At 44.5% G+C, this 21675-nt stretch overlaps 1 protein-coding gene across 8 annotated transcripts in view; it reads left to right on the top strand.

Moving 5' to 3' along the window:
- The window catches only part of LPAR4 (lysophosphatidic acid receptor 4), a 33441-nt gene extending 18823 nt beyond the window's left edge, over positions 1-14618 (top strand). For 3 of the 8 annotated variants that reach the window (XM_054839382.1, XM_054839384.1, XM_054839385.1), the window contains one exon: positions 12941-14618. In XM_054839382.1, the coding sequence (XP_054695357.1) occupies positions 13094-14140 (1047 nt within the window). In that variant the 5' untranslated portion in view covers positions 12941-13093 and the 3' untranslated portion in view covers positions 14141-14618. Of the gene's footprint in view, positions 1-1017; positions 1428-1473; positions 2505-5384; positions 6525-7768; positions 7815-12940 lie in introns of those variants that run through there. The other 5 variants (XR_008578966.1, XR_008578969.1, XR_008578967.1 and 2 more) reach the window with 5 other exon arrangements.
- The last annotated feature ends 7057 nt before the right edge of the window (positions 14619-21675 follow it).

Below are 21675 nucleotides of genomic sequence, written 5' to 3' on the forward strand. Positions count from 1 at the left end.
AGTAACAGGTGACTGAATAACCTGCTCGCTAGAGATGCTTTTGAATTCAATGGCGATCGTGGATGTTGGAACCGCAATGATGGTTTAGAAGGACAGACTCCCTAAAGGGCAAAAATACCATCCTTGGTCTCCTGTTAGGTTAGAGGTAATGTTATAAGGAGGAGTTTCTGAGAGCCCTTGAAGTTCACAACAGCTGAAGACTTTTGCTAGGAGCGTTTAATGAAACCAGTAACTCTAGAGAGAAAGCAAACATCCCAGATAGGTACAGCTGCCTGGTTAAATTCCAACAGCACCAAAGTTACACAGTTGCCACATTCTGACTAAATACTGTAAGCAGCACAGAAGTTTTGTTTTAAGATTTACGCTGTATTTAATCTTCAAGGAGTAATAAGCCTCCTCTCTAATGGGTTTGCCCAGCGACTGGTAGTTTTGAAGGCTGACACACAAGATGTTAATCTGAAGAGAGTTTCAGCGTGCTTATTTTAATCTGTGTCAGCACACCCTGCTTCAAACCATCCAAACCACACTTCTTTCCCTAAAAAGGGCAATTTCAAATGCAGACATGTTGTTTAATCGGTCCCCACTGAGAGCACTCACACTCACATACGAATGGCCCCCGGGGTGTGAAAAGCAGCTGCGTTATCCCCAAGGGATGGGGATTTCCATGCAGCCAGCCCCAAAATGCCCGCAAGCCATGAAGGGCCAAGGCTGATTGTGCATGCGAGTTTACTGGTGGGTTTTGCATCTCGAGCCTTCTCCGAGCCCGCATATTCACCCCCGCATTTGTACACGAGCGAGGTGATGGCCGGTATCTTTGGCCACCCCTTCACAATTTACCCGGATCGTCTGTCATCTTTACCGGCTAAAAAAAGGCAAAACGGACCTTTCACCATTGGGGGCAGGAAACATCTGCACCTTCACCGTTTTCAATCCAAATCCACGCTCGTGTTTTTATACGTTTCGTTAAACCGTGAGCCCTCAGAGGATGAGGTTTTGCAGACTGGAATTAGGCTGTTATATGAGATATTCAGGAAGTTATTTGCATCGACTGGATAAAAGCCCGTGGCAGCTGGGCCGCGCTGCAGAAGCGAGTCAGAGACCGCTGCATCAGCCACCAGCCCAAGGAATAACATTAGTTCCAGCTTCACAATGAGTTGTTTACTGGCCTTGGCTGCCTGTGGGAACAGCCAAGAAGAGCGGAGGAAAAGGAGAGACAAACACAATGCAAGCGAGACACGTTAGGTGGGAGGCTGGGCTTTAAAAGCAGACTCAGGATTTCAAACCTATGGAACTGGAGAGGGCTGAAAAAGAAATAAAAGGGCACCAGCTGCTCCACGGCATAAACAGGCTGAGGCAAATAAGCTGTCCGCTGCGCTACTCCTGCTGCCAGAAGATCCTCGTCCCTAGCTGACGGGCTGATGTTAAAGGTAAGAGAGAAAAATAAAAAGCTTTTAGCCAGTGGCTGTGCTGGAAGGCAGATTCACTGAAAGGCGGCAGCAGCTCTCAGGGTGAGCTACACAGGCAAAAGCAGCCGTGCTTCCCTGGAGTATTTTTAATTACGTCCCTGAACGTTTGAAAGCCTACAGGTTTTCCAGCAGGAACCCAGGGCTTTCAGAGCAAACGGCTGGGGGACAAGAGCCCAGGCTGTTCTAGTCAGCTCCTTTGAGAAGATTTAAAAAAAAAAAAACCAAAAAAAAAATAACAAAACACCAAACCAAAAACCACAACCCCCAACCTGAAAAACAACCCCTTTCTAAATCTGTTTAGAAAGCTATTTTATTTTTATGGCCAGCTTTGCTTTGCAGCTTCTTACCCAATGCTTTCCCGATTCCCAGCTCCCCCCTCTCCTCCTTGCTTTTTTAATTGGAAAGAAAAACAATTACAGCAGTGCAAAGGAAAATCCGAGATTTAAACAGCTTTTCCCCTGCTCATTACCATCCCCGGCGCGCGGAGGCGCGGGCACGCTCTCGCAGTCTGTGTCCGCCAGCTAATTGCTCAGGAAATCCGCGTTACCCATTGTCGGGCTGTCCTTAAGCTGCTAATTCTGAACTGGGAGCTGCTGGGCAATGCTGGGGAAGGGAATACAGCCCTGCGAGAGGGACCCGGCAGAGACCCGGGCGCGGGGCGGGCTCCGGCACTAATAATACATCCCTGCCCAATGGAGAGCGTTTCCTAGCGAGACCCCCAAGAGTTCCCCCTGCCCACAGACCCTGCCCAGACATTGGGCCCATTCTTGTGTCCCGTTTCCCAAGACATGATGGCTGCAGCGTACAGCGGTTTTGTTTCCTCTCCGAACAAAGGAAGGCAGACAACTGCCAGTCGCTTTAGATTTTAAAGATGAACGGGTGAACTTTTAGAAACTCGAACACGCAGATCTTCCGCGTGGGACTAACTCGGCTTGCGTTCCATGCACACAAAAAGGATAAATGTGGGCTGTCAGGGAGGAACTGGGCTGAAATCTGCCGAGCGGCGGGCATGATCGCAGCCCCGGCTGCTCTGCCGTGGTAAGTTTCTATTTCCTCACTTTTTAACTCAGCAGAAAAGCATGCAGATTTAATGTCAGCTCTGAAAAAAAAAGGATTTTAGTGTTTTCTGAAATCTGACGGCTCAGACAAATCTGTGGGATAAAACTGGCCGGGGATGGGCTCGAGTTGTACGTTTCAATGGAGATTAGCAATGTTTTTTCTGTACAGGCAGCTCTCATTCCTCTTACTTGAGCTTTGCTATGGTTGGGATGGGAGAGGCGAATGTTTCTGTTTAAAGTGAGAAAGACAATCTCCAAGTTTTTGGAAAGCAATTACTATGTGAGCTACTCCTCCAAACTGCTGCAGTGGAAATTGTTATAATTCACATCGTAATTCTCATTGTGTCACTGCAGATGACAAGTTAAGGACTTTTCTGTTCCTGTTGTTTGTTTCAGATTTGTGAAAAATATCCTTTGGTTAGGGCTTTTTTTTTTTTTTTTTGTACTTGAAGTCAGTATCATAAAGACACTTTAATATAAGCTTAGGAAAGGTTTGTATATAAACGTGGCATAAACTTAGACTTTCAGCTCGCAATGATACATGCTTTCAGCTTCATGTAATGTGAAATCTAGTGCCTACAAACTGTATTAAAAATTAGGAAATAAGTTATATTTTTCATACTGCAAAACTTTAAAATTTCATTTATCACTTTGGCTTTCATTTACAGCTAAAATCTACTCCTTTTAAGCTCAGTGGCAAAATTCCATGAAACAAATTCAAATACAGCTTTAAGCAGATAGAAAAACTGGTGTCAGAAGTAAAAAGAATGATGAACAACATACTTAATCTAAAGATGCAACTGTTTGGAAGAAATAGGATTTAATACAATATAAGCCCACTGCAGAAGAATTTGCAAGAAAAGTTTGGGGTTTTTAATGATACTGCTTAATCTTGGTTTGAGATGAGACAATTGGACATGTTTGTATCGCTCCCCTACATGAACAGAACAGTAAAACCCAGAGGATGGGAAGTGCAAAGTTCACAGGTCGGTGATAAGGATATTCCCCCCTCGTAGCACTTTTCCATCTTCTTTCCCTTGCTAGCTTTCTGAAATCCAAAATAAAACAGGCAGGAAACTAACCTTGGGACTTCAGGGGGTTCAAAGCCTCTGCATTTTAAAAGAAAGTCCTGAAAACCATGGGAGGGAGGGAGGGGGAGGCTGAGCATATATTTCACTTTAATCCTGTGAGACTAAAAATGAGACTACTCCTCAGCTGGGGTTATGTCAGTTGATAAAAATCAGCGTCTTTCAAATTCTGCAGTTGGGAGCTCAGCTCCTACGCAGACAAACAGAACTAATGCCTGAACACAACTACCCATTCACTTTCATTCAGAGTATTGTAATGAGGAGGGGGGAAAAAAAAAAAAAAGAAAACCTGCGCCTCCCAGGTTTCTGAGAAGCGGCGATCGAGACATTCCCGGTGCCCGAGCGCTGCAGGTTGTGCCAGGGAGAGGATGCACTCCCAGCTGTAAGATGGTTGCTCTAGTTCAGCCTGTGACCTCATGGCTGGAGCACAAGAGCAGGAATTAAGGCGATTTTACCCAAACCTTGGGCCACATCCTGGGGAAAGGGTGCACTGCAGGAGGGTATGTCATTCTGGAACAGAAGGTGAGAGAAGATTGCTCCTTGGGGAGAGCAGTACATGGCAAAACAATTTGGGACTTGGGTATCGTGGTACTGCCTCGGCACTTACGGCGTGGCCGTTTGCAGCCACGCCTGTTCATGCCGGCGTTTGGGATGCATCTGCGCAGGTTGCAGCTAACTCCGGCTAAAGCGTATCCGAGCGTCAGGGCTGTGTTTACCGATGTCTGCGTGCTGCTGGCCAGCTGTGCAGGGGTGACGTGGTGGTCCCAGCCTGGTGGCTCACACAGCACCCCAGGATCACAAATGAGCCGTCCTGTCCATGTGCTGGGGTGGGTGAGGATGGCTCCTGGAGCACACCTCCAGCCTCGATAGGTCTTTCCAGGTCAAGTGTGCGTGCAGAGACTCACTCTGCTCCTTCACATGTTGCTCCTCCTCCGTAAATAAGGATCCGATTTAGTCTCAGGGCAGGGGAGCCACCACTTTTCACAAAAGGCAAATTCTCTCCTTGAAAAGAGGAGCTCTTTATTCACCAGAACAGACAGTGGCTCTGCAAGACTTCCTCTAATGTACCATCTTCTCAGCTCAGTCCCAGAAAAGGGGGTAAAGATCCACATCGCTTTGGAGCCAAACTAGCCCGAGCTGACCTCAGCTGCAAGGAAAATTTTCTGAATTATTTGTAACAGTTTGGTTTTGTAGAAAAAGGAAAGTCTCTTTATCTTGGCAAGTGAAATTGAGGGACATTCATCAGTCCCTAAGCCCTGAGACAAAGATGCACGCTAGCAACAAGGCAGATTGCTTTCTCCATATGTAACATGAGCTCATGATATTTTGAGAACCTATTATGCCTGTAAATAGATAGCCACAATGGAAGCTCTTATTTTCATCTAATAATATTCCCAATTTGATTTCTTGAACCTGCAGATAACGCACCATCTTCCGCCTCAGCATGCATTTGCCATTGCACAGTAAATGCAAATTACCACATTTGGCAGTAAAAGCAGCTTCCCTTACACAGCGCCAAAGTGTCGTTCCCCTTCTCTCATCTCATTATTAGAAATCTGATTTCTAAGAAACTTCACTACAGAAACATCACTCACTGGCTGAGATCTGATATTTTTGCATTATGAAGTCACTTCTATATTTTAACACATTAGTGCAAATTTACCCTCTGTAGTTCTTACTGAAAAATAGCGTGGCCGTGTGCTGTGCTTCCTCACGCATCCCTTCGTTACGCACCACTAAATATATTTCAAGAACTTAATGTTTTTCCCCAGACGGGAGTTGAGGGCAAGATGACATGAAAACTCCAGTCATGCCTCCAAATCAGCAAAAATTTCTTGCTGAGAAACGTGCACCGAGGAGAACAGGGAGCCCAGCAGCTCCGGGAGGGACCGCGCATCTCCGGCACTCAGAGACCAGAGCACCGGAGCAAATGACTCTCGGGCTGACGATACCCACCCAGACCACACTGCTGTCAGAAGAGAGTTCTCAAACCTTCCCCTTTTCCCCCCAGAATAAAGCAGTTTGAGAGAACAAAGCCCTATTTTATCAAATCTTTCCAGTAAATAAGCGCGGGGCACAGATACTTCAAGGTCCTGAGCACCAGAGTACAGATTGCCTTCTGTGCTCAGCACCCGCAAGGAAACCAGCCGCACCTCCCCGCACCCGGTTCAGCTCGCAAAAGCTGAAATAGGTGTCTGTGCTGTGGTGTTGGCGGCTGGATGGATGCTTGTTGGTGCTAATATATGCAAGGGGGAAAAAAAAAAAAAAAAGAAAAAAGCCTATAATTTTTGGATAAACAGAGGTGAAAGTTCAGCTCTCCAGCTTCAGCAAAGGGACTGCAGAGGAACCAGCCCGGGGCGAGAGCGGTCAGTCCAGGCTCGGGTGAAAGGAAGGCTTCATGCGGCTGCAGGCGCCTCGCGAGGAGCCGAGTAAAGGCAACAAGGAGCCAAAAAGTCAAGCAATCACCAAGGAACCACTGGAAATTGTGTCAGAGAAAGCAAAGAAAGGAAGCTTTTTGGGCAGGACGCTGACTGGAAAGTGTTTTGGAACCGTAAGCAAATAAACCGAGTCCTGTTGTTGGATTCCCCAGTGGTTCAGGGAAACAGGACTCTCTTATTTTTATTTTTTTTTTTTCTTAACCATGCTTTGTAAATAAACAGGGCTACATCAAAGACACAGCTACCTCCATCACCAACTTCTACTTCTGAGTGAAAACAACCTGTAAATCTTCAAGTATTGGGTCAAACAGTGTAACTCTGCTTTTCATCAGTTCATCAGTTTTTTCTTTGCATCTAAACCTTCTCTTACTGGGATTTCTATTGAATCTAGCAATGCTATTATAAAGGGATCTCCCCTTAATGAGAGACCTGATGGTCAAAAAAAGCAGCATTCTTACAGTCTTCCATCATCAGACTGAGGTTCCTTTGCCGGCAAAAAAAAGTCCCTCTTACAAGAGTAAAATAATTCAAACTTTGCTGAGAAGTTTGGGGTGAATTTCATCATTTCTGGACCAGACTCTCCGAAGGCCGTAGTGGATGGGGAAGGCCAAAGCGCGTCAAGGGTTAAAGGGGTGATGTAAATGGAGAGAGACATTCTCAGTGAAAACAAAGAGAGAGTCATGCCCTGAGGATCAGTGTCTGAATATGGGGTAAGTCAGTTCACTATTCTCTTCAGAAGGAAACATTTTAATTAGCTCAATACAAAACAGATACAGCACAGAGAAGTCACCATGAGCAGGAAATGCTTTGTAAGTCTCAGAGGACAGTTAGGAGACAACAGTGCTGAGCAATTAAAAAAAAAAAAAAGAGGAGGGGGGGAAGAAAAAAGGAGAACGCCTTTAGGATTAGGTCCGATAGGCTCAGGTTTCCACTGCCCCACTCCGTCTTGGAGAAAAATTAAATTGGGGTCTTGCCGTGATTCATTCACTGACTTCCAAGCAATGGAAAGTAGCTGTTGAACTTGGAGGGTCTGAGAGGTTCTGGAGAGCCAAAGCCACCCCAGGCAGGGATGAAAGGAGTGGCCGGCACGCTCCCAGCTAATCCCAGCGGGTCCCCGGAATCAGTCTTGGTGGCTGAGCAAAGGGAAATGCCCCACGGGCTCCCACGTTTTGTTTTTCTTCTCTCAAAGAAGATCTGAAAAGCAGGCGGTGAAACCTGATGGACTGAAACCATCACGAGCAACTCACGATCTCACCTTCCCACCAGGTGCGGGAGACATCACGACACTCACGGCAAACGCTGGGGCATGAAGGTACTGATGGTGTTGAAGATCCTTGCACAATAAGTGTCAAAGCCATGAATAAGAGCCTGCCTGCCTTTTATGCTAATCATCAGAAAACGTCCCCCTTGTGCCGGGCATACCGGCTAGGCATTCACTCTGATAAAACACAGGGAAGAATGGCTCTTTGAAGCTACAGAAACCTTTGCTGGACTTCAAAGTCACACTTCTGTCTACTTCTTTCCTACTGTTCTCAAATACATCATTTGGGATTAGTAAATGAAAGAGATTAAAGCATTTCTACTTTCCGTCACTTCATATAGTCAATGGTGCTTTGTTTACAGGCAGCTGCTTCGTTTCCCACTGTCTAATCCCAGCCTTTCTCCTGCTCCTACCACGCCAGGGAAGAACCCTAGGCCAAGGTTACCGTGAAACCGCAGGAAGCTCCGGGGAGGATGGAGAGCTCACAGCAACTCTGCAAACTGGTCAGTTTAAAAGCCAAACCGGTGTCCGAGGGCATTTCCCATCGCCAGGCGTTTCCCTGCTGCAGCAGCCGGGTCCGGCAACCCCCGCTGTTGCAGGTACAGCTTTCCCTAAGCCCACGCTGCTGGCACTGGGAAAACGGAGCCAGCATGGCTGTGCAACACAGCCACTGCCCTGTCAGCCTCCAAAAGGGCAAAGCCAGCAACCAGATTCCCTCGAACTGGAGGTTTGCTCTTATAACTGCTTTCGGCTGATGCTCTCAAAGTTCTTTGCAACCAAAAATAACTAGTGAAACTTTTATTGGAAAGAGAAAGTGTGAGTAAGTGGAGATCCCATTGCAGGCACTGAGGTATTGCAAGAGTGGCAAAGCAGTGGGGAACTCAGCGGTGTGACGGTTTTGTTGCGTTTTCCATCGCTGCTTTGCTTTCTTTGAATTCATGTTTCGTGGTTTTCAAGTGAACATTTCTAAGCCTTTAGAAACGACAGCTTGGGGATGTTACGATTCCTCATTAGCACTGCCATAGAATTGTCAGAAATATTTACTTTTTCAGGTAGAAAAAGTTTCTTGTTTATCTATTTAATCTGTATTCAAACAGTTGCAGTATACCTCACCTTACCTATAGGATGTAGTCTGGAAGAATCCGAGTCCTATAGCCTTACACAGAATTATCATCTATGCAAAAATCTTCAAAAAACCCAAACAGCTCTTCGCCCGTCTCCCCAACCAACAAAACCTTCTTTGAGCCTTCTGCATAATTAAAGTGGAATGAAGGAGGGAAATAAAAACCAAGAATTGAAGAAATGATAGAGTTGGTGGTTGTTAAAGCTGTAACTCTGGGCTCAGCGGAGGGGGTGAGTTACACATCATACAATCATTGTACCAACTGAGTAAGAGAGAAGTGATAACCCTCTAATGAATGTAGTTCTTGTGAAGAGAAGGCATAAAGCACATGCTGTGCCCAAGGGAAATACTTATTTATTTCCAAGGTCAGGGTCTGAGACCATATCAAAATGCAACAAGTGCTGCTATAACCTAGAGACATTTCTGGACAAACCCCAGAGAAGCCCCCAAAGCCAGGACACCACCTCTTGATCTGTCAGGTTTTGGCTTCTGTACCCATCAAACCTTTGTGTCTCAAGATTTAGAGATAACCTAAGTACACATAGTGATAATCCAGAAAGACATCCTTCAGATTTGAAAGGTTTTCAACGTTTGGTCTGTGTCAGACCTCACAAGAAAAGGCTTTGCAGTTATTTAGATGAACGCACAGAGGATGTCCTACATATTCAGACTGAAAAAGATTCATCTTACACCTCACATGAGAAAAAGAAAATGTAAAGATGCAAAAATGTCAGTCCCAAACTTCACACTGGTTTTTCTGACCTCAGTTTGATGGACTTGTGGAGAATGGGACGTATGAAGCAGAAAGAATGGGCTCAATGGAATTACAGAATCTGACTGTGAAGTGTGCGTTTTACCTGCAGTAAGTTTTTGTACTAACAAATGCTTGATCTGAATTCAGCTGCAAGCTGGCTGTTTTGAAGACATCTTGGGGTGCCAGGCGGAGGAAATTCAAGAATTGTAAACAGGATACTTGTGCACCGTAGGAAGCAATACGTAGAAGTTTTCCTTTCTTTTCAGTACAGGGAGGACAGGGGATCTCTCTACAATAAAAGGCAAACAGGAGCAAACCCTGTCAGCTACTCTGCTGCACCCCGCTTCATAACTCTGAGAATCACAGGGTTGCATAAGAGGGACCTGCAGAAGGTTTGCTTGTACCATCCCCGCTATGAGGGAGAATATGCTCAATATTACCACATTAAACTGGCTGTATATTCTGTTACAGTACCACTTCTGACAACAGCTAGATACATCCTCCCCTCGTGTACCGCCCCCCCGTTTCAGAGACAGGATTTAAAGTTTTGGCCTGCCTGAAAAACAGAACAGTAAGGTGGTTTTCTTTATAGTCACTTAATTCAGCATTTTATAATGTATTGCTAATTTTCTTTCCCCAGCAAGGCAACAGCAGTAGTGAACACGGTGTACACGAAGAGCATCCTACTGCTTTAATCCCTAGCGAGAAGGAAGGAAAGTGATTCTTACATTCAGAAAACTAAAACTGTAGGCTCACGCTGCAAAATTTAAAGCACGAGGCTGAGTTTGAAAGCAACTTTTCAGCTTGTTTAAACACCTCGGTGTTAGATAGGTAAACAACACAGGCCTGTATTTTAAAGACTGTAACTTAGCCGGGCAATTGCTGGCAGGCAATCCCCATAGACTCTCACACCAGAAAAACTGGTATTTCACCTTGTGGCTGGCTGATGCAGAGCAGGGAAAGAAGAATCAAGTGATGGAGCATCTTTTCTCCTGTGTAACGAGTATCTAGGTCAGGCTGCTGGCAACGACCATGTGTGTCAGTACTAAAGGTGAGCATTTCAAAGCTGCCTTTCAAACCTGCTGCGTCAGGGCTGTGCTTTGAGGAACAGCCAAAATCCTGGACTGCGTGCACAGAGTGGAAAGCGGGGTTTCCATCGACCTCCCAGGCACACGGCTGTGTAAGGTTTCGAAGGACACCCAATCCCTCTCACACCTCCCCAGTTAGGACCCAGAGACGAAGCCTGGACCAGGAGAGTCTGGTGCACCTGGTTTTTACACCCTGCAGAAGAAAAGGATCTACTTATGGAGGTTACATTTCAGTATAAACAAAAATTGCTCCTGATGGAGATAACATGCACTCTCTTTCTTCACTGAAAGGGAGTTCCAAGCCAAGAATTTAATGCATTAGGCTGAGGGTTAAGCCAAGAGGCACAGCTATTCCTTTTGGAGCTCATGTGCGCTTTTGAATCCGACTAGGTTCTTGCTCAAAGGCGTTTCAACCTGTAGGTGAGACCTTTGCTTATTTAGATTACCTCATACTGAAAGAAAGTGCACCTTTGAGACTTTACTACTATCCTTTTCATAAGTTGAAATTCTTGGTATCTTCTTTAGGTCATTTCACTATAAAGTTAATTTAGCCGTGAATTTAGTAGGAAAAATACTGAGGTGAGTGCAAAAGCACACAGGGGCACAAGGAACGTTTTGTTCCCCTGCACAGCCCGTTCCCTGCTCTGTCCGTCTGTCCCCAAAGCGCTGTACAGTTTGCACAACAAAACATCTGCTTACACGTGCTCTAAAGCTCCACCGTGGGCTTCGGTCTGCTCTGGCATTACCACACAATCAACAGCAATCAGATAAGGGCGTATCTACTTCTGGTTTCAACATTTGCTAATACAGGATATCATTGCAAACGTGTAACTCAAAATGCAACTAAAAGGAAGGAAGGATTTACTAAATTGGGTGAAGAGCGTGTACCAAAGCCACCTAGGAAAATCACAGGGAATTCCGGTAGTTCAAGGCACGCACAGCAAACACAGCCAGAACAGCAAACCAGCACAAAACGCCGCCCTGCAGAGAGCATGAACCCTCCCCGACGGGAGACCCCTGATAGTTCCAAGTTAGCTTTTTGGATGTCAAAAGGTTCAAGTCATTTGAAAGTCATCTTTCTGAGCAGTGAGATCTGGGGATCCTCCCTTCCTGCTATTTTGCTTTACGTCCCACTAATCTCTCAGGTGCAAAGGCGAGGTGCTGCCTGCTCTCTGGGTCACAGCGCTGGTTTTTGCGGCTGTCCGGGCGCTCCCAGGTGAGGGCAGAACTCACACCTTCCATCTGGCAAAGCCGAGGCTATTACATCTTTCTCAACACTTGACATTTTACCAGCTCGCTCCCTGACAGCCTGCGTGCAAGAACAACTCTCAGCATGAGCTTTTCCAGTAGGAAAACATATGGAAAACATTTGATTTTCAAAAATCAGGTCAGCTTGTGTCCCAAATTTTCTTGATTCCGTGCTTTCTTCCCCAGTTTATTTGTTTACGCGTTGCCGTTTCAACCTTTAACGCAAGCTTGCTCAGTTGTATGTTTGCTGTTGAAACTATGTTGACAGAGATCACTTTCTGGAAAGGATCCTATTCTTCACAAGGGTTTCATCTCTCTAAATCACTCCATAGTTGTAGCTACTAAGATGTTTCTTAGATTATAAGAAGATTACAAACTTTGTTTCCTATTTGGTTTGCTGTATTTTACAAGGCAAAGGTCTTTCCCTTAGTTACGCAACTTTACTCCACATTTCCAAGACGTACGGGCTGCCCTGCCCGTATTCCGACACGCAAACCCTCCTCACTCTGATTTCCAACAAACAGCATGCTTGCTCCAACTCGATGCTTCTCTAAAGCTTGCTGAACTGGGACAAGATCTTACGAGAGTGTAGTTTATGAGGTTTCCCAAATTTCAGGTTCTGAACCTTGACAAAGAGAAGAAATTCAGTGAAGCTGTCAGTACAACTCAGAGGAGTCCTTTCTGCAAAGCATTTTACGTTTGCAAAAACGTCCTCTTGAAAGTGACACCATTTTTGCTGGAATTCTTAAGGAAAAAAAAAAAGGCAATATTTTCCAAAAGCAGCAAGCTTAACTTTGGAAAGTATTTTTGAAAAAAACATTTCTGAAATACAACATTTCAATTTTTCACTTTGAAAAACATGTGTAAGGATGCTCCTATTTTCAAGTAGAAAAAAGGCAAAATGGTATTTTGTTAACATAGGTTTGGGGTTTTTTTTAATACTTTTGCATCAGACAAGTTAAAAAAGCATAGAACTTTCATTTCTGCACAGTTAAAAACAAACACTAAAACTTTCAGCTTCTTTCTCCTCTTGTTACAAGTTTAGGTGAACATTTCAGACTGTTTGATTCTATACCTGGGCAGTATTGTGGGTCCATGATTTAATTTATTTCCAAACACACCAATTCCATCTCAAATTTTAAAGAAAAACCTTTCCAAGTGGAAAGTTGGAATTAGCGATCCCTCTCCTTCCAATAGGAGGACGAGGGAGCGATGGGGGAAGGAAAGGAAAAGCTGAGTACAGTAACTGCTGCGTTCAATTTTGAAAAATCCCAGTAATTGTACAAACTAATTGCAAACTAATTACTGGTCTTGTTTGCGCATCCGTTCATTTGGAAAAGAAAGAGTACATGTTCTCGGTCACGTTAGGTGATAGCAGGTTGCAAGACTGATGGCTTCTATTTCTCTCTCCTTTAGGATGAAAGGATTTGTGACTGAGCCGTGGTAGCAAGGTGTCAAGCAACCTTCCTGGAATGTGTTCCTTCAGGAAGAGAAGAGATCACTGCCTTATTTTATGGATGTCACTGAAGTAGACTTTGAAGTTCTTTGGAAGCACATCACAAACTTGGCATGGGAAACCACAGCAACAATCATACTTGTTTGACAGATGATTCCTTCAAGTACAACTTGTATGGAGCCGTGTACAGCGTGGTCTTCATCCTTGGCTTGATTACTAACTGCGCCTCCCTTTTTGTTTTCTGCTTTCGGATGAAAATGCGAAGCGAAACAGCCATTTTCATGACAAACCTGGCTGTTTCAGATTTGCTTTTTGTGTTCACTTTGCCTTTTAAAATTTTTTATAACTTCAACAGGCATTGGCCTTTTGGAGACAGCCTGTGCAAGATTTCTGGTACAGCATTTCTCACTAACATCTACGGGAGCATGCTGTTCCTCACCTGCATTAGTGTTGACCGTTTCCTTGCTATCGTTTATCCATTCCGATCTCGCACCATTAGGACCAGAAGAAATTCTGCCATAGTCTGTGCTGGTGTTTGGATACTGGTCCTCAGCGGTGGAATTTCAGCTTCGTTGTTCTCCACAACCAACATTTCTAACACCAGCACAACCTGTTTCGAAGGTTTTTCCAAACGTATCTGGAAAACCTATCTGTCTAAGATCACTATATTTATTGAAGTGGTAGGATTCATAATTCCTTTGCTACTCAACCTAACGTGCTCTTCTTTAGTTCTCAGGACTCTCCGGAAACCTGCCACCTTGTCTCAGATCGGGACAAACAAAGAGAAAGTATTGAAAATGATCATTGTGCACGTGGCCATTTTTGTCGTGTGCTTTGTGCCTTACAATTCCATACTCTTCTTGTATGCTCTTGTGCGGTCCCAGGCGATAGCAAATTGCTCCTTGGAGAGGTTTGCGAGGACAATGTACCCAATCACATTGTGCATTGCAACAATGAACTGCTGCTTTGACCCATTCATCTATTACTTTACATCAGAATCCTTCCAGAAGTCTTTCAACATAAAAACCCAGATAAAAATGGACTCTCTTTTCAAGACTGAGACACCTCTAACAAAGACTGCGCTACCAGCACCGCAGGATGAAATAAGTGACCAGGCTATCACGAATGGAGGAGACCCAACATCTGAATCGCATTTCTAGTGAGATGTTTACACACAGAGTTATCCCCCATTAATTTTTGATTAACACCATGTGTGAAATAGTTGTTTCAGAATATGTGGGTTCACACGTGGTGTCAATGAAGAAAAGTTGCTGGGGAATAACTACACAGGCAGACAAACCCTTACACTGGGATGGTCCCATCAGATGCAACAGGTGAACACGAAGTACAAAAATCCCAATGAATCTCCCTTTGGAGATTACGGATAGGTAACAACGTATGCGCCAACTAAGGAGGGAACAGAGCAGCTTCTTTAATCGGAAGATGCCAACCTTTGGCATTTTTTTCCCTAGCAGTTGACATGGGATCAGTCGGGAAATAGAAAATTTGATTTTCTTAGAGATATCTGCCAATATTTCATGCCTTCTGGAGATGCATCATCATATGTTAACTCAATAACGTCACACAATATGTATGTTTGCTTAAAAAGGCATAATAAAAGTTTTTGGCTTTTCCTTATTTCACTGCAAGAGGCTACATCCTGGTTTACTAGATACAGGCATGTTGAATTTATTGTATGGCAAGGTTTGAAGTGTAAATAACTGTTTTGAAAGTAGACGAAACAGTTGCTTAATGATAGAGAAAATAAGAGAAAAGAATAATTAATAATGCAGTTTCATTTTTGTCAGATTAAGCTGCCTTTTAATTTATTTTAAATGCCACCTCTAGGGAGAAGTAAAGAGCACATTACTGCCTTGCTGCACCTGGACTTTTATGTCCCAGGGGATGATATTTCTGGTAAGGGTTACACTACAAAGTCAGCTGAAAGAAAGGGCCTGAAACCCCAGAGTTCTTGCAAGGGCAGATCTCTGGTATGGAAACGTGTGCAGCTGAAGACCCACAGAGTGCTGACCCCAAAGAGCTTGTTTGGATACGGACAGCTGGTGGGCGAGCACCCCATTAACTGAAGGTCTTGTAAGCGATTGCTTGCTGGCTTGTGCTGTACAGTCGACTAATTAAACTGGAGGGTCTCAAAATAACTCCAAAAGAAGAGCAAGTAAAACAATGTAGCTGCACTTTTTTCTTAGTTACAGCACTGCTTTCTTGTTTTCAATTAATTTATCACATATCCCGCATTCCCTTTTGTAAGATTATATAAACATATGGGAAGTTAACTCTCTGTATGTCATTGCATTTTACTAGGTGGCTCATTTCTCCAGCCATTGTTTCATATTTGAAGCTGTAACAGGCTCAACAGGTTGATTCCTTCTGAAGTGGAAGACACATAAATGAGAAAAAATATAACTTGAAACTGTGAAGTTATGACTTGTTAGATCAGTAATCTACATTTTCCACAGTACAGCATAAAGCTACTTCTAGGACTATGTTGCAAAAGAGAGACAGACAAAATATTAATTGAACAGATGCTTTTCAACTATTTATCCAAAGTCTCTCAGATCAAACCTCCCGAGCTACTGAGAGCTACACCTTAAATGTGATTACTGCTTAAAGCAATCACAGGTTTTTAAAGTGTGAAAAGAATTCAGCTGCAAAAATACCATGCTTTGAAGGAAATATTTATTTAGCTCTACATTCACTTTGAATAAAAAAAAGTCAGTTGCTTACCGGGGCTAAGACAGACCCCAGAGATCATTCTATTTTAGCCCTAAAATGACTGTTGCTTGTCTAGTGGCCGTGGCTTTTGGCTTTTACTGCAGAAAAGTATATGATCAGCTCATAATGAGAGCAGCCAAACTATTATATCTCAGCTTTCCGTTACAGCTGTATTTACTAGAAACTTGCACAAAGACTGGCTTGGGAGATTTTTTACTGTACATTAAACCCTCAGACACCACCGCTTTGGAGCAGAGAATAAAACAGAAAACAAGGACAGGTCATTGAAACTGGTTGGGGATGAGACAGATGTGGCAGGACAAGGGCACAGTCAATTACAGGGGATTTGTCAGCAGCTGGGAAAAGTTTGCGTCAAAGAGAAGCAATGAGCTGTGTTTTAAGAAGCATCAATATTTGTCACCTAACCATAGGCAAAGTGAAAGCCAGTGCCATGCCCTTTTCCTTCCCGTGCAAGCCTGAACCGAACTGTTTAGAGGGCTTTTTAAAATTCGTATTTCCTTTGGCTGATGAGCCTGTTTCAACACTTGCCATAAAATGTATATATTTCAGAGAAGCCGTTTCCATAACTTCAGATCAAAATGCAAAGCGAGCCAAGAGGGATTTTACAGGTTTCGACGCGGGCAGGGTTTTCCTGTATGCAGCAAACGGTCCTTGAGACCGCAGCACTGTCAAATGAAGAAGAGGGGGTTGTGAAATCACCCACGACTCAGACACATCCTCAGCTGTGCGAGAGGTGGGGCACCCCCCTTCCACTGCCCTGCCCTTAGCTGGTTGTTAAAAATTGTACTTAAGTGCTCTGTTTTTAGGGACAGCAGATAGAAGGAATGCGAGTGAGAAGGATTCACTAAAAAGCTGAGGGTACGTTTCAAATCCTCTTCCTATTTGCAAGAAAAATATATGGTACACGAGTCAGTGCTCTTCTCCGAGGCAAAACCCCTTATTATTTCGATTTTACAGAGAGAGACTAGAAACTCGTTTATACGCCAGCTTGCTGTCAATGGCCAACCTTTTAACTGTCAGCTTGTAAGTCTTAATTTAAAGCTGCTTCTTTCCACTTGCCGCAAGAAGCAGAAAGAGGAGATTCCCGAGTTACGTGAGGTTTGGGAGCTTCGTGGGACAGGGCTGTTCTCACACGTGGTGGCTGCTCAGCGGCTCCGAGGTGAGCGAGAGCAGGTTTTGGCCCAGAGGAATAGCTTGTTTGCAAGAATCCTGGAAGACCTTCTACTCTGCGCTCCGCAGACCTTCCTCTAGTTAAATCCAACAGAAAAAAAAAAAATAATCTAACCTAGAAACCACTGTCTAGCCTTCTTAAGGAAATGTTAAAAGAGAGGAGGGAAAGAACTGCGTGTGACTGGACAACCTCCAGGCTCTCCATACACAGCTTAACTGTAATCCGAGCATAATGGGTGTCTTTTTCTAAGCGCAACTAGTGCCAACGCTTACAAATTTCTGTTTGCAGTTTTATAGGGCAAGAGCTGCGGTCGATATTCTCACATAAAATGTAATACTATCATCATGTGCCAAAATGCTAACTGAAAAGATTCATTATTTTGTAATTTAATACCTTATAAATTATATGGAGATCATATGTTGACTGACACGCACATCTGGTAGGATAGTTCCTGACTAATCTTTTTTTCTAGGTCAGGTATACCAAGTAAATGCTCTATGGTTTGTGTATAAATAACCAATTATACATTCAGAGAGAGGAAAAGTAATTTTTCAGATGTTGGTAAAGCCAAGCTGGAAGGAACAATGGTGGCAAAAGAAAAGTGGATTCACAGTTTTTCTGGCTGAAGGTGCAGCTGAGCGTTCCTGCTCGTCTGACAAAGGGCTATTGTCAGCAAATGGCACGCACCAGAACTGTGAGTTTACAAGCAAAAATCAAATTAATTAGAAGTCGATGCCTTTATCCAGGAGAAGCTGAGAGACGGGACCGGGCAATCCTCTCAGATGCTAAACATACAGCAGTACTCAAGGATTTCATTGCTCCCAGCCAGCTCGCTTGTCCTGCTCCCCAGTTCTCTGCACGCAATTCACTCACCATAAGCTCACCACGAGCTTTGCAACTCATTGTCCTGCTGGAAAGCTGTCTAAAAGACAACATGAAAACCCCTCTGCCCACACTCACCTTTGTCTATGCATGCCTATGCAAAATGCCACGCCAGTCTGAGTTTGCATGGGAGACGTCAGGACAGGAGGGAGCAGGGCTTGGTGTTACAGTCCCCATGACAGCCCCTCCTCTCACCGCAGGCTTTTCTTAACAACGCAACGGGCTCTACATCAGATGAACGGTGCCAAGCATTGGTGGGACAGCATAATTCTTCACCAGCTTTGCAGAAATCAGCACGAACTACTTAGGCTCTAGTCTATGAAATGCAAGGAGGCAGCACAAGTCACGTATACAAGTCTTGTACTGGCTCCTTGTGTGAGAAGGGTGAAAAGTTCCTGTGCTGTACACGTGAGTACATGGGTGCACATCAGAGAACAAGGCTCTGTTCCTCATAAGCTTGCCCGCTGCAGACCTGCTGTGCAGATTCAGCCTCGAGGTCCCTTTAAAAATACCCCCATGATGTTTTTAGGAAGTCCTCCCCATGGTGCTGCAGGGGTGATGGAGTGAGACTGCTCCCCCTCCCCAGCAAAAACCTGCTGTGTAACCCAGCAAGGACTTCCCTCTGACAAACAGCTGGTAAAGGCAAAGGAGACCCATCACACTGATAAGATTATACAGCACCTCTGATTATCTTCTTTGAGGGCTGGTGTCCCCAAAGAGCTCCCCAGTAACGCTCCACGTCATTCCCAGTGGGTAGATTTGCTGTAAAATGGGCAGGAAATGCTGCCTCAGAACAGGGACAGCAGCAAACAGCGGTTCCTGTGAAAGCGTCTACACAGCACTCTATTTGGAGAAACCAAAAGCAGGAGGTGCGAGGGAAGCGAGAGGAGTGGCCGAGGCTGTTTTCTCAGCACACCACGGAGATGCTGAAACACTCACTGACGGAGGCTGCAAAGTCCAAGCAGAACAGGCAGAGCGGTGCATGCCAGGAGCAGCACCGCCGTGCTCCTGCACACCCCCAGCTCCACTCGGCAGCCAGCTGCGCAAAGGTGACCATCCTGCAGAAGGGTCATTAGAGCCATCCTGTCCTTCTCTGCTGGTCCAGGGCACCGAGAGCCAGGCTGGGCCTCGCTGTGCCTGCCGAGCAAATGTAACCCTAAGCGCAGGATAACCCCAAAGCTTTGCTGCGTCCGAAAGGACGGACTGCAAATGGTTCCTTGGGTAGGATTTAAGAACAGAAACAAAACAGTCCTCATTTCAGTAAGCAGATTATGTTGCTCAGCATTAATTTAAGAAAGAGGCAGAGCTATTCTTCATCAGCTTAGAAGTCCAAGCCCTGTTTCCCCCGCTAATGCCGGAAAAGCTGTAATTTTAACTTCTGAATGCTGACCTCAAGCTTACCCCTGAGAGTCCTGTCAGGCTACGAGCTGTGCATTCACTCTCTGACACACTCCTAAGGACCATAACTCAAATCACCCTTGAGATGCCGTGCTACAGAGATGTCTCGTTTAGAAAATTAAGTTTGTGGGAGATTCAAGATGATGCACTTAAAGAGCCTAGAAAGTGAGAAAGATCTACTCAGAATACTTTTTTTTTTTTTTCTTTCCCACACCAATGGTCAGAGATCCTTTTCTCTGGGTACCAGTTCCAGCTGCTGGAATCTTCTTTATTTTGTGTTTGTTCTGTCAATATCTGGGTATATTGGTAAGGGCTTGTTCTGCCCCTTGCTGTAGATGTGCAATGCAGTGAGTTTGCACCAACAGAAGCGTGAGAGATTGTGAGACACAGGCTGTACCTGCCGGGGTTCCTCGTGGGGAAGAAGGCTGGTCCAGCTTTGGAGCCTGCTGGGCTGGGGGAAAAGGGAAGGCAGAAAATGGACGGTCTTAAGTTTGTCATTTGATGCAGTGATTTTAACCTCCATAAAATGGGCACATTTCACAGCAAAAGAAAACATAGTGCTATTCCTGGTTTTTCTCTGGAAACTGCCACTTCACTTTAAAATAATGTTTAACACTGCTGGCTGTTCCCAGGTTTAATTCTTAAATTTAACTTCTATGCAAAAACAACAGGATGCACACACCTAAAACACTGGGACAAGCAAGGAGTTGAGTGGTTTCTCTTTAGGATCACATCTGTTTTCCCAGAATATTTAACTGTCCAGTACCTAAAAAACCCCTGTGCTAGCTTTTCTCTGCCTAGGGGATTTTCACCAATGTAAATATCATATAGAACTCAACATGCATGTTTTGCACTGTTTGCTCTTTTACGTGTCTGTGCATGTGTGTGTATAAAGAAAAAGGAAAAACAGCATATGTGAGCATGCTCATTTACTCTGACTTCTATAAATATACATATTAACTGCAATTATACTTAAATTTAAGGTTTTTTGTAGTCTTCTTAAGAAACTCTGAGTACATCCAGCTTACACGGACAATTTCCTGGAAACCATAAGCATGGGAAACTGGTCACTCCTTTTTGTTTTGTACAAATCTCCCAGCTTCTTCTAAGGCAGTGCATCTTTAACCTCAGCCGTCTCTGCAGAGTACTTTCTTGGAACTGGTTCACTAGATCGCTTCTGAGAGTCAGCATCCTAAGACCACACGAGACAGATGAGACTAGAGCACCTATTGTAATAGATTTGTTTCCCTGAGCTCCCCTCGCTCTCCTGCACAGGATGACAAAGCCAGAGCCCGGGCTGCCCAAACACCTTCCATCCCTGCTTGTGCCTTCCAGAGCTGCCCTCCTTTCAGCGCGCATGCTTGCACTCCCCCTTTCACCCTCACATTTCCTACTTCCCATGCCTTGCTGGAAGGGGTTCGTTTACTATTACAGCACACTCAACCCAAAAGAAAGTGAGGGTAGGTATGTCCTCTAAGGGAAAAGGAAAATGTCTTTCTAGACTTGGTATTTTGGATGTTACACATTAATTTCAAACTCAGTCGTGGCACAAAGTTTGTGTCCCCACGCTAACAGAATAAAATTAATCTTGAAATATCTTTTGACCATTGGGAAGACTGTGCTGCTTCCAAAGCTGGCATCAACGATCCCGTACTTTGTCACCCTCCATTACAGCCTTGTGCAGAACCTGTGCAGTAACACACTCACAACCTGAACCGAAAAAAGCCCCACCAAAATAGTGTCTTGTGTAGGCAGAGGGCATGATTCAGCGAGGGTAGATGGTGACATCCAGGTAAGGCAATAAAGACACTTTAGCAAAAGAGTATTTTCTGTTAGAAATAGCACAATCAGCACTGCTCATATAGAGCTTGAGGTTACGCAGGAGCTGATATTCACTCATGCAGCTGTAGAGCTATCAGAAGAGAAAGTTTCCTGCACCTTAGCAAAATCACATATGTAAAATGACTTCGTCAAACCAGTAGAAAGCCAGGCATGTAACTACCTGACTGCAACCATACCCATCAGTAATTTGATGAGACCCTGATTCGTTTTCAGATTTGTACAGGAAAAAGGTTCAGATTTACCAAAGGACAAATTTCAGACTCAAGTCCAGCAATCACATCCTGCTAAATGTTCTTCTCGCAGTAATATCTGGAGAAGGCATGGTCTGTTTCTGGTCCCTGGTTAGGCTGTTTTCACTCCTGGCAGTGGTCACTTGGCACGTGGACAGCTAGGAGGCCACAGAGCAAGGGGCCAAGGGTTCCTATTAAAATTCCTCCACTAACCTACAGATTTTGCATTACAAATTATATAATTTGAAATGCATCTCCCCTCAGCATTTCTTGTGAGAGTAATTTTTCATTTTCCAATGCCACTGCTACTTGCATGTGTGAAAGAAGATATACCTGTGTGGTAGAGCCATCCCAACCGGAGAAAAAGGAGAATACCGGTAAGATCCCTTGATCATGATGTTGGTACAGCCATAAACAT

The sequence above is a fragment of the Grus americana genome, chromosome 12 (genome assembly GCF_028858705.1).
Source record: "Grus americana isolate bGruAme1 chromosome 12, bGruAme1.mat, whole genome shotgun sequence".
Taxonomy (NCBI): Eukaryota; Metazoa; Chordata; class Aves; order Gruiformes; family Gruidae; genus Grus; species Grus americana.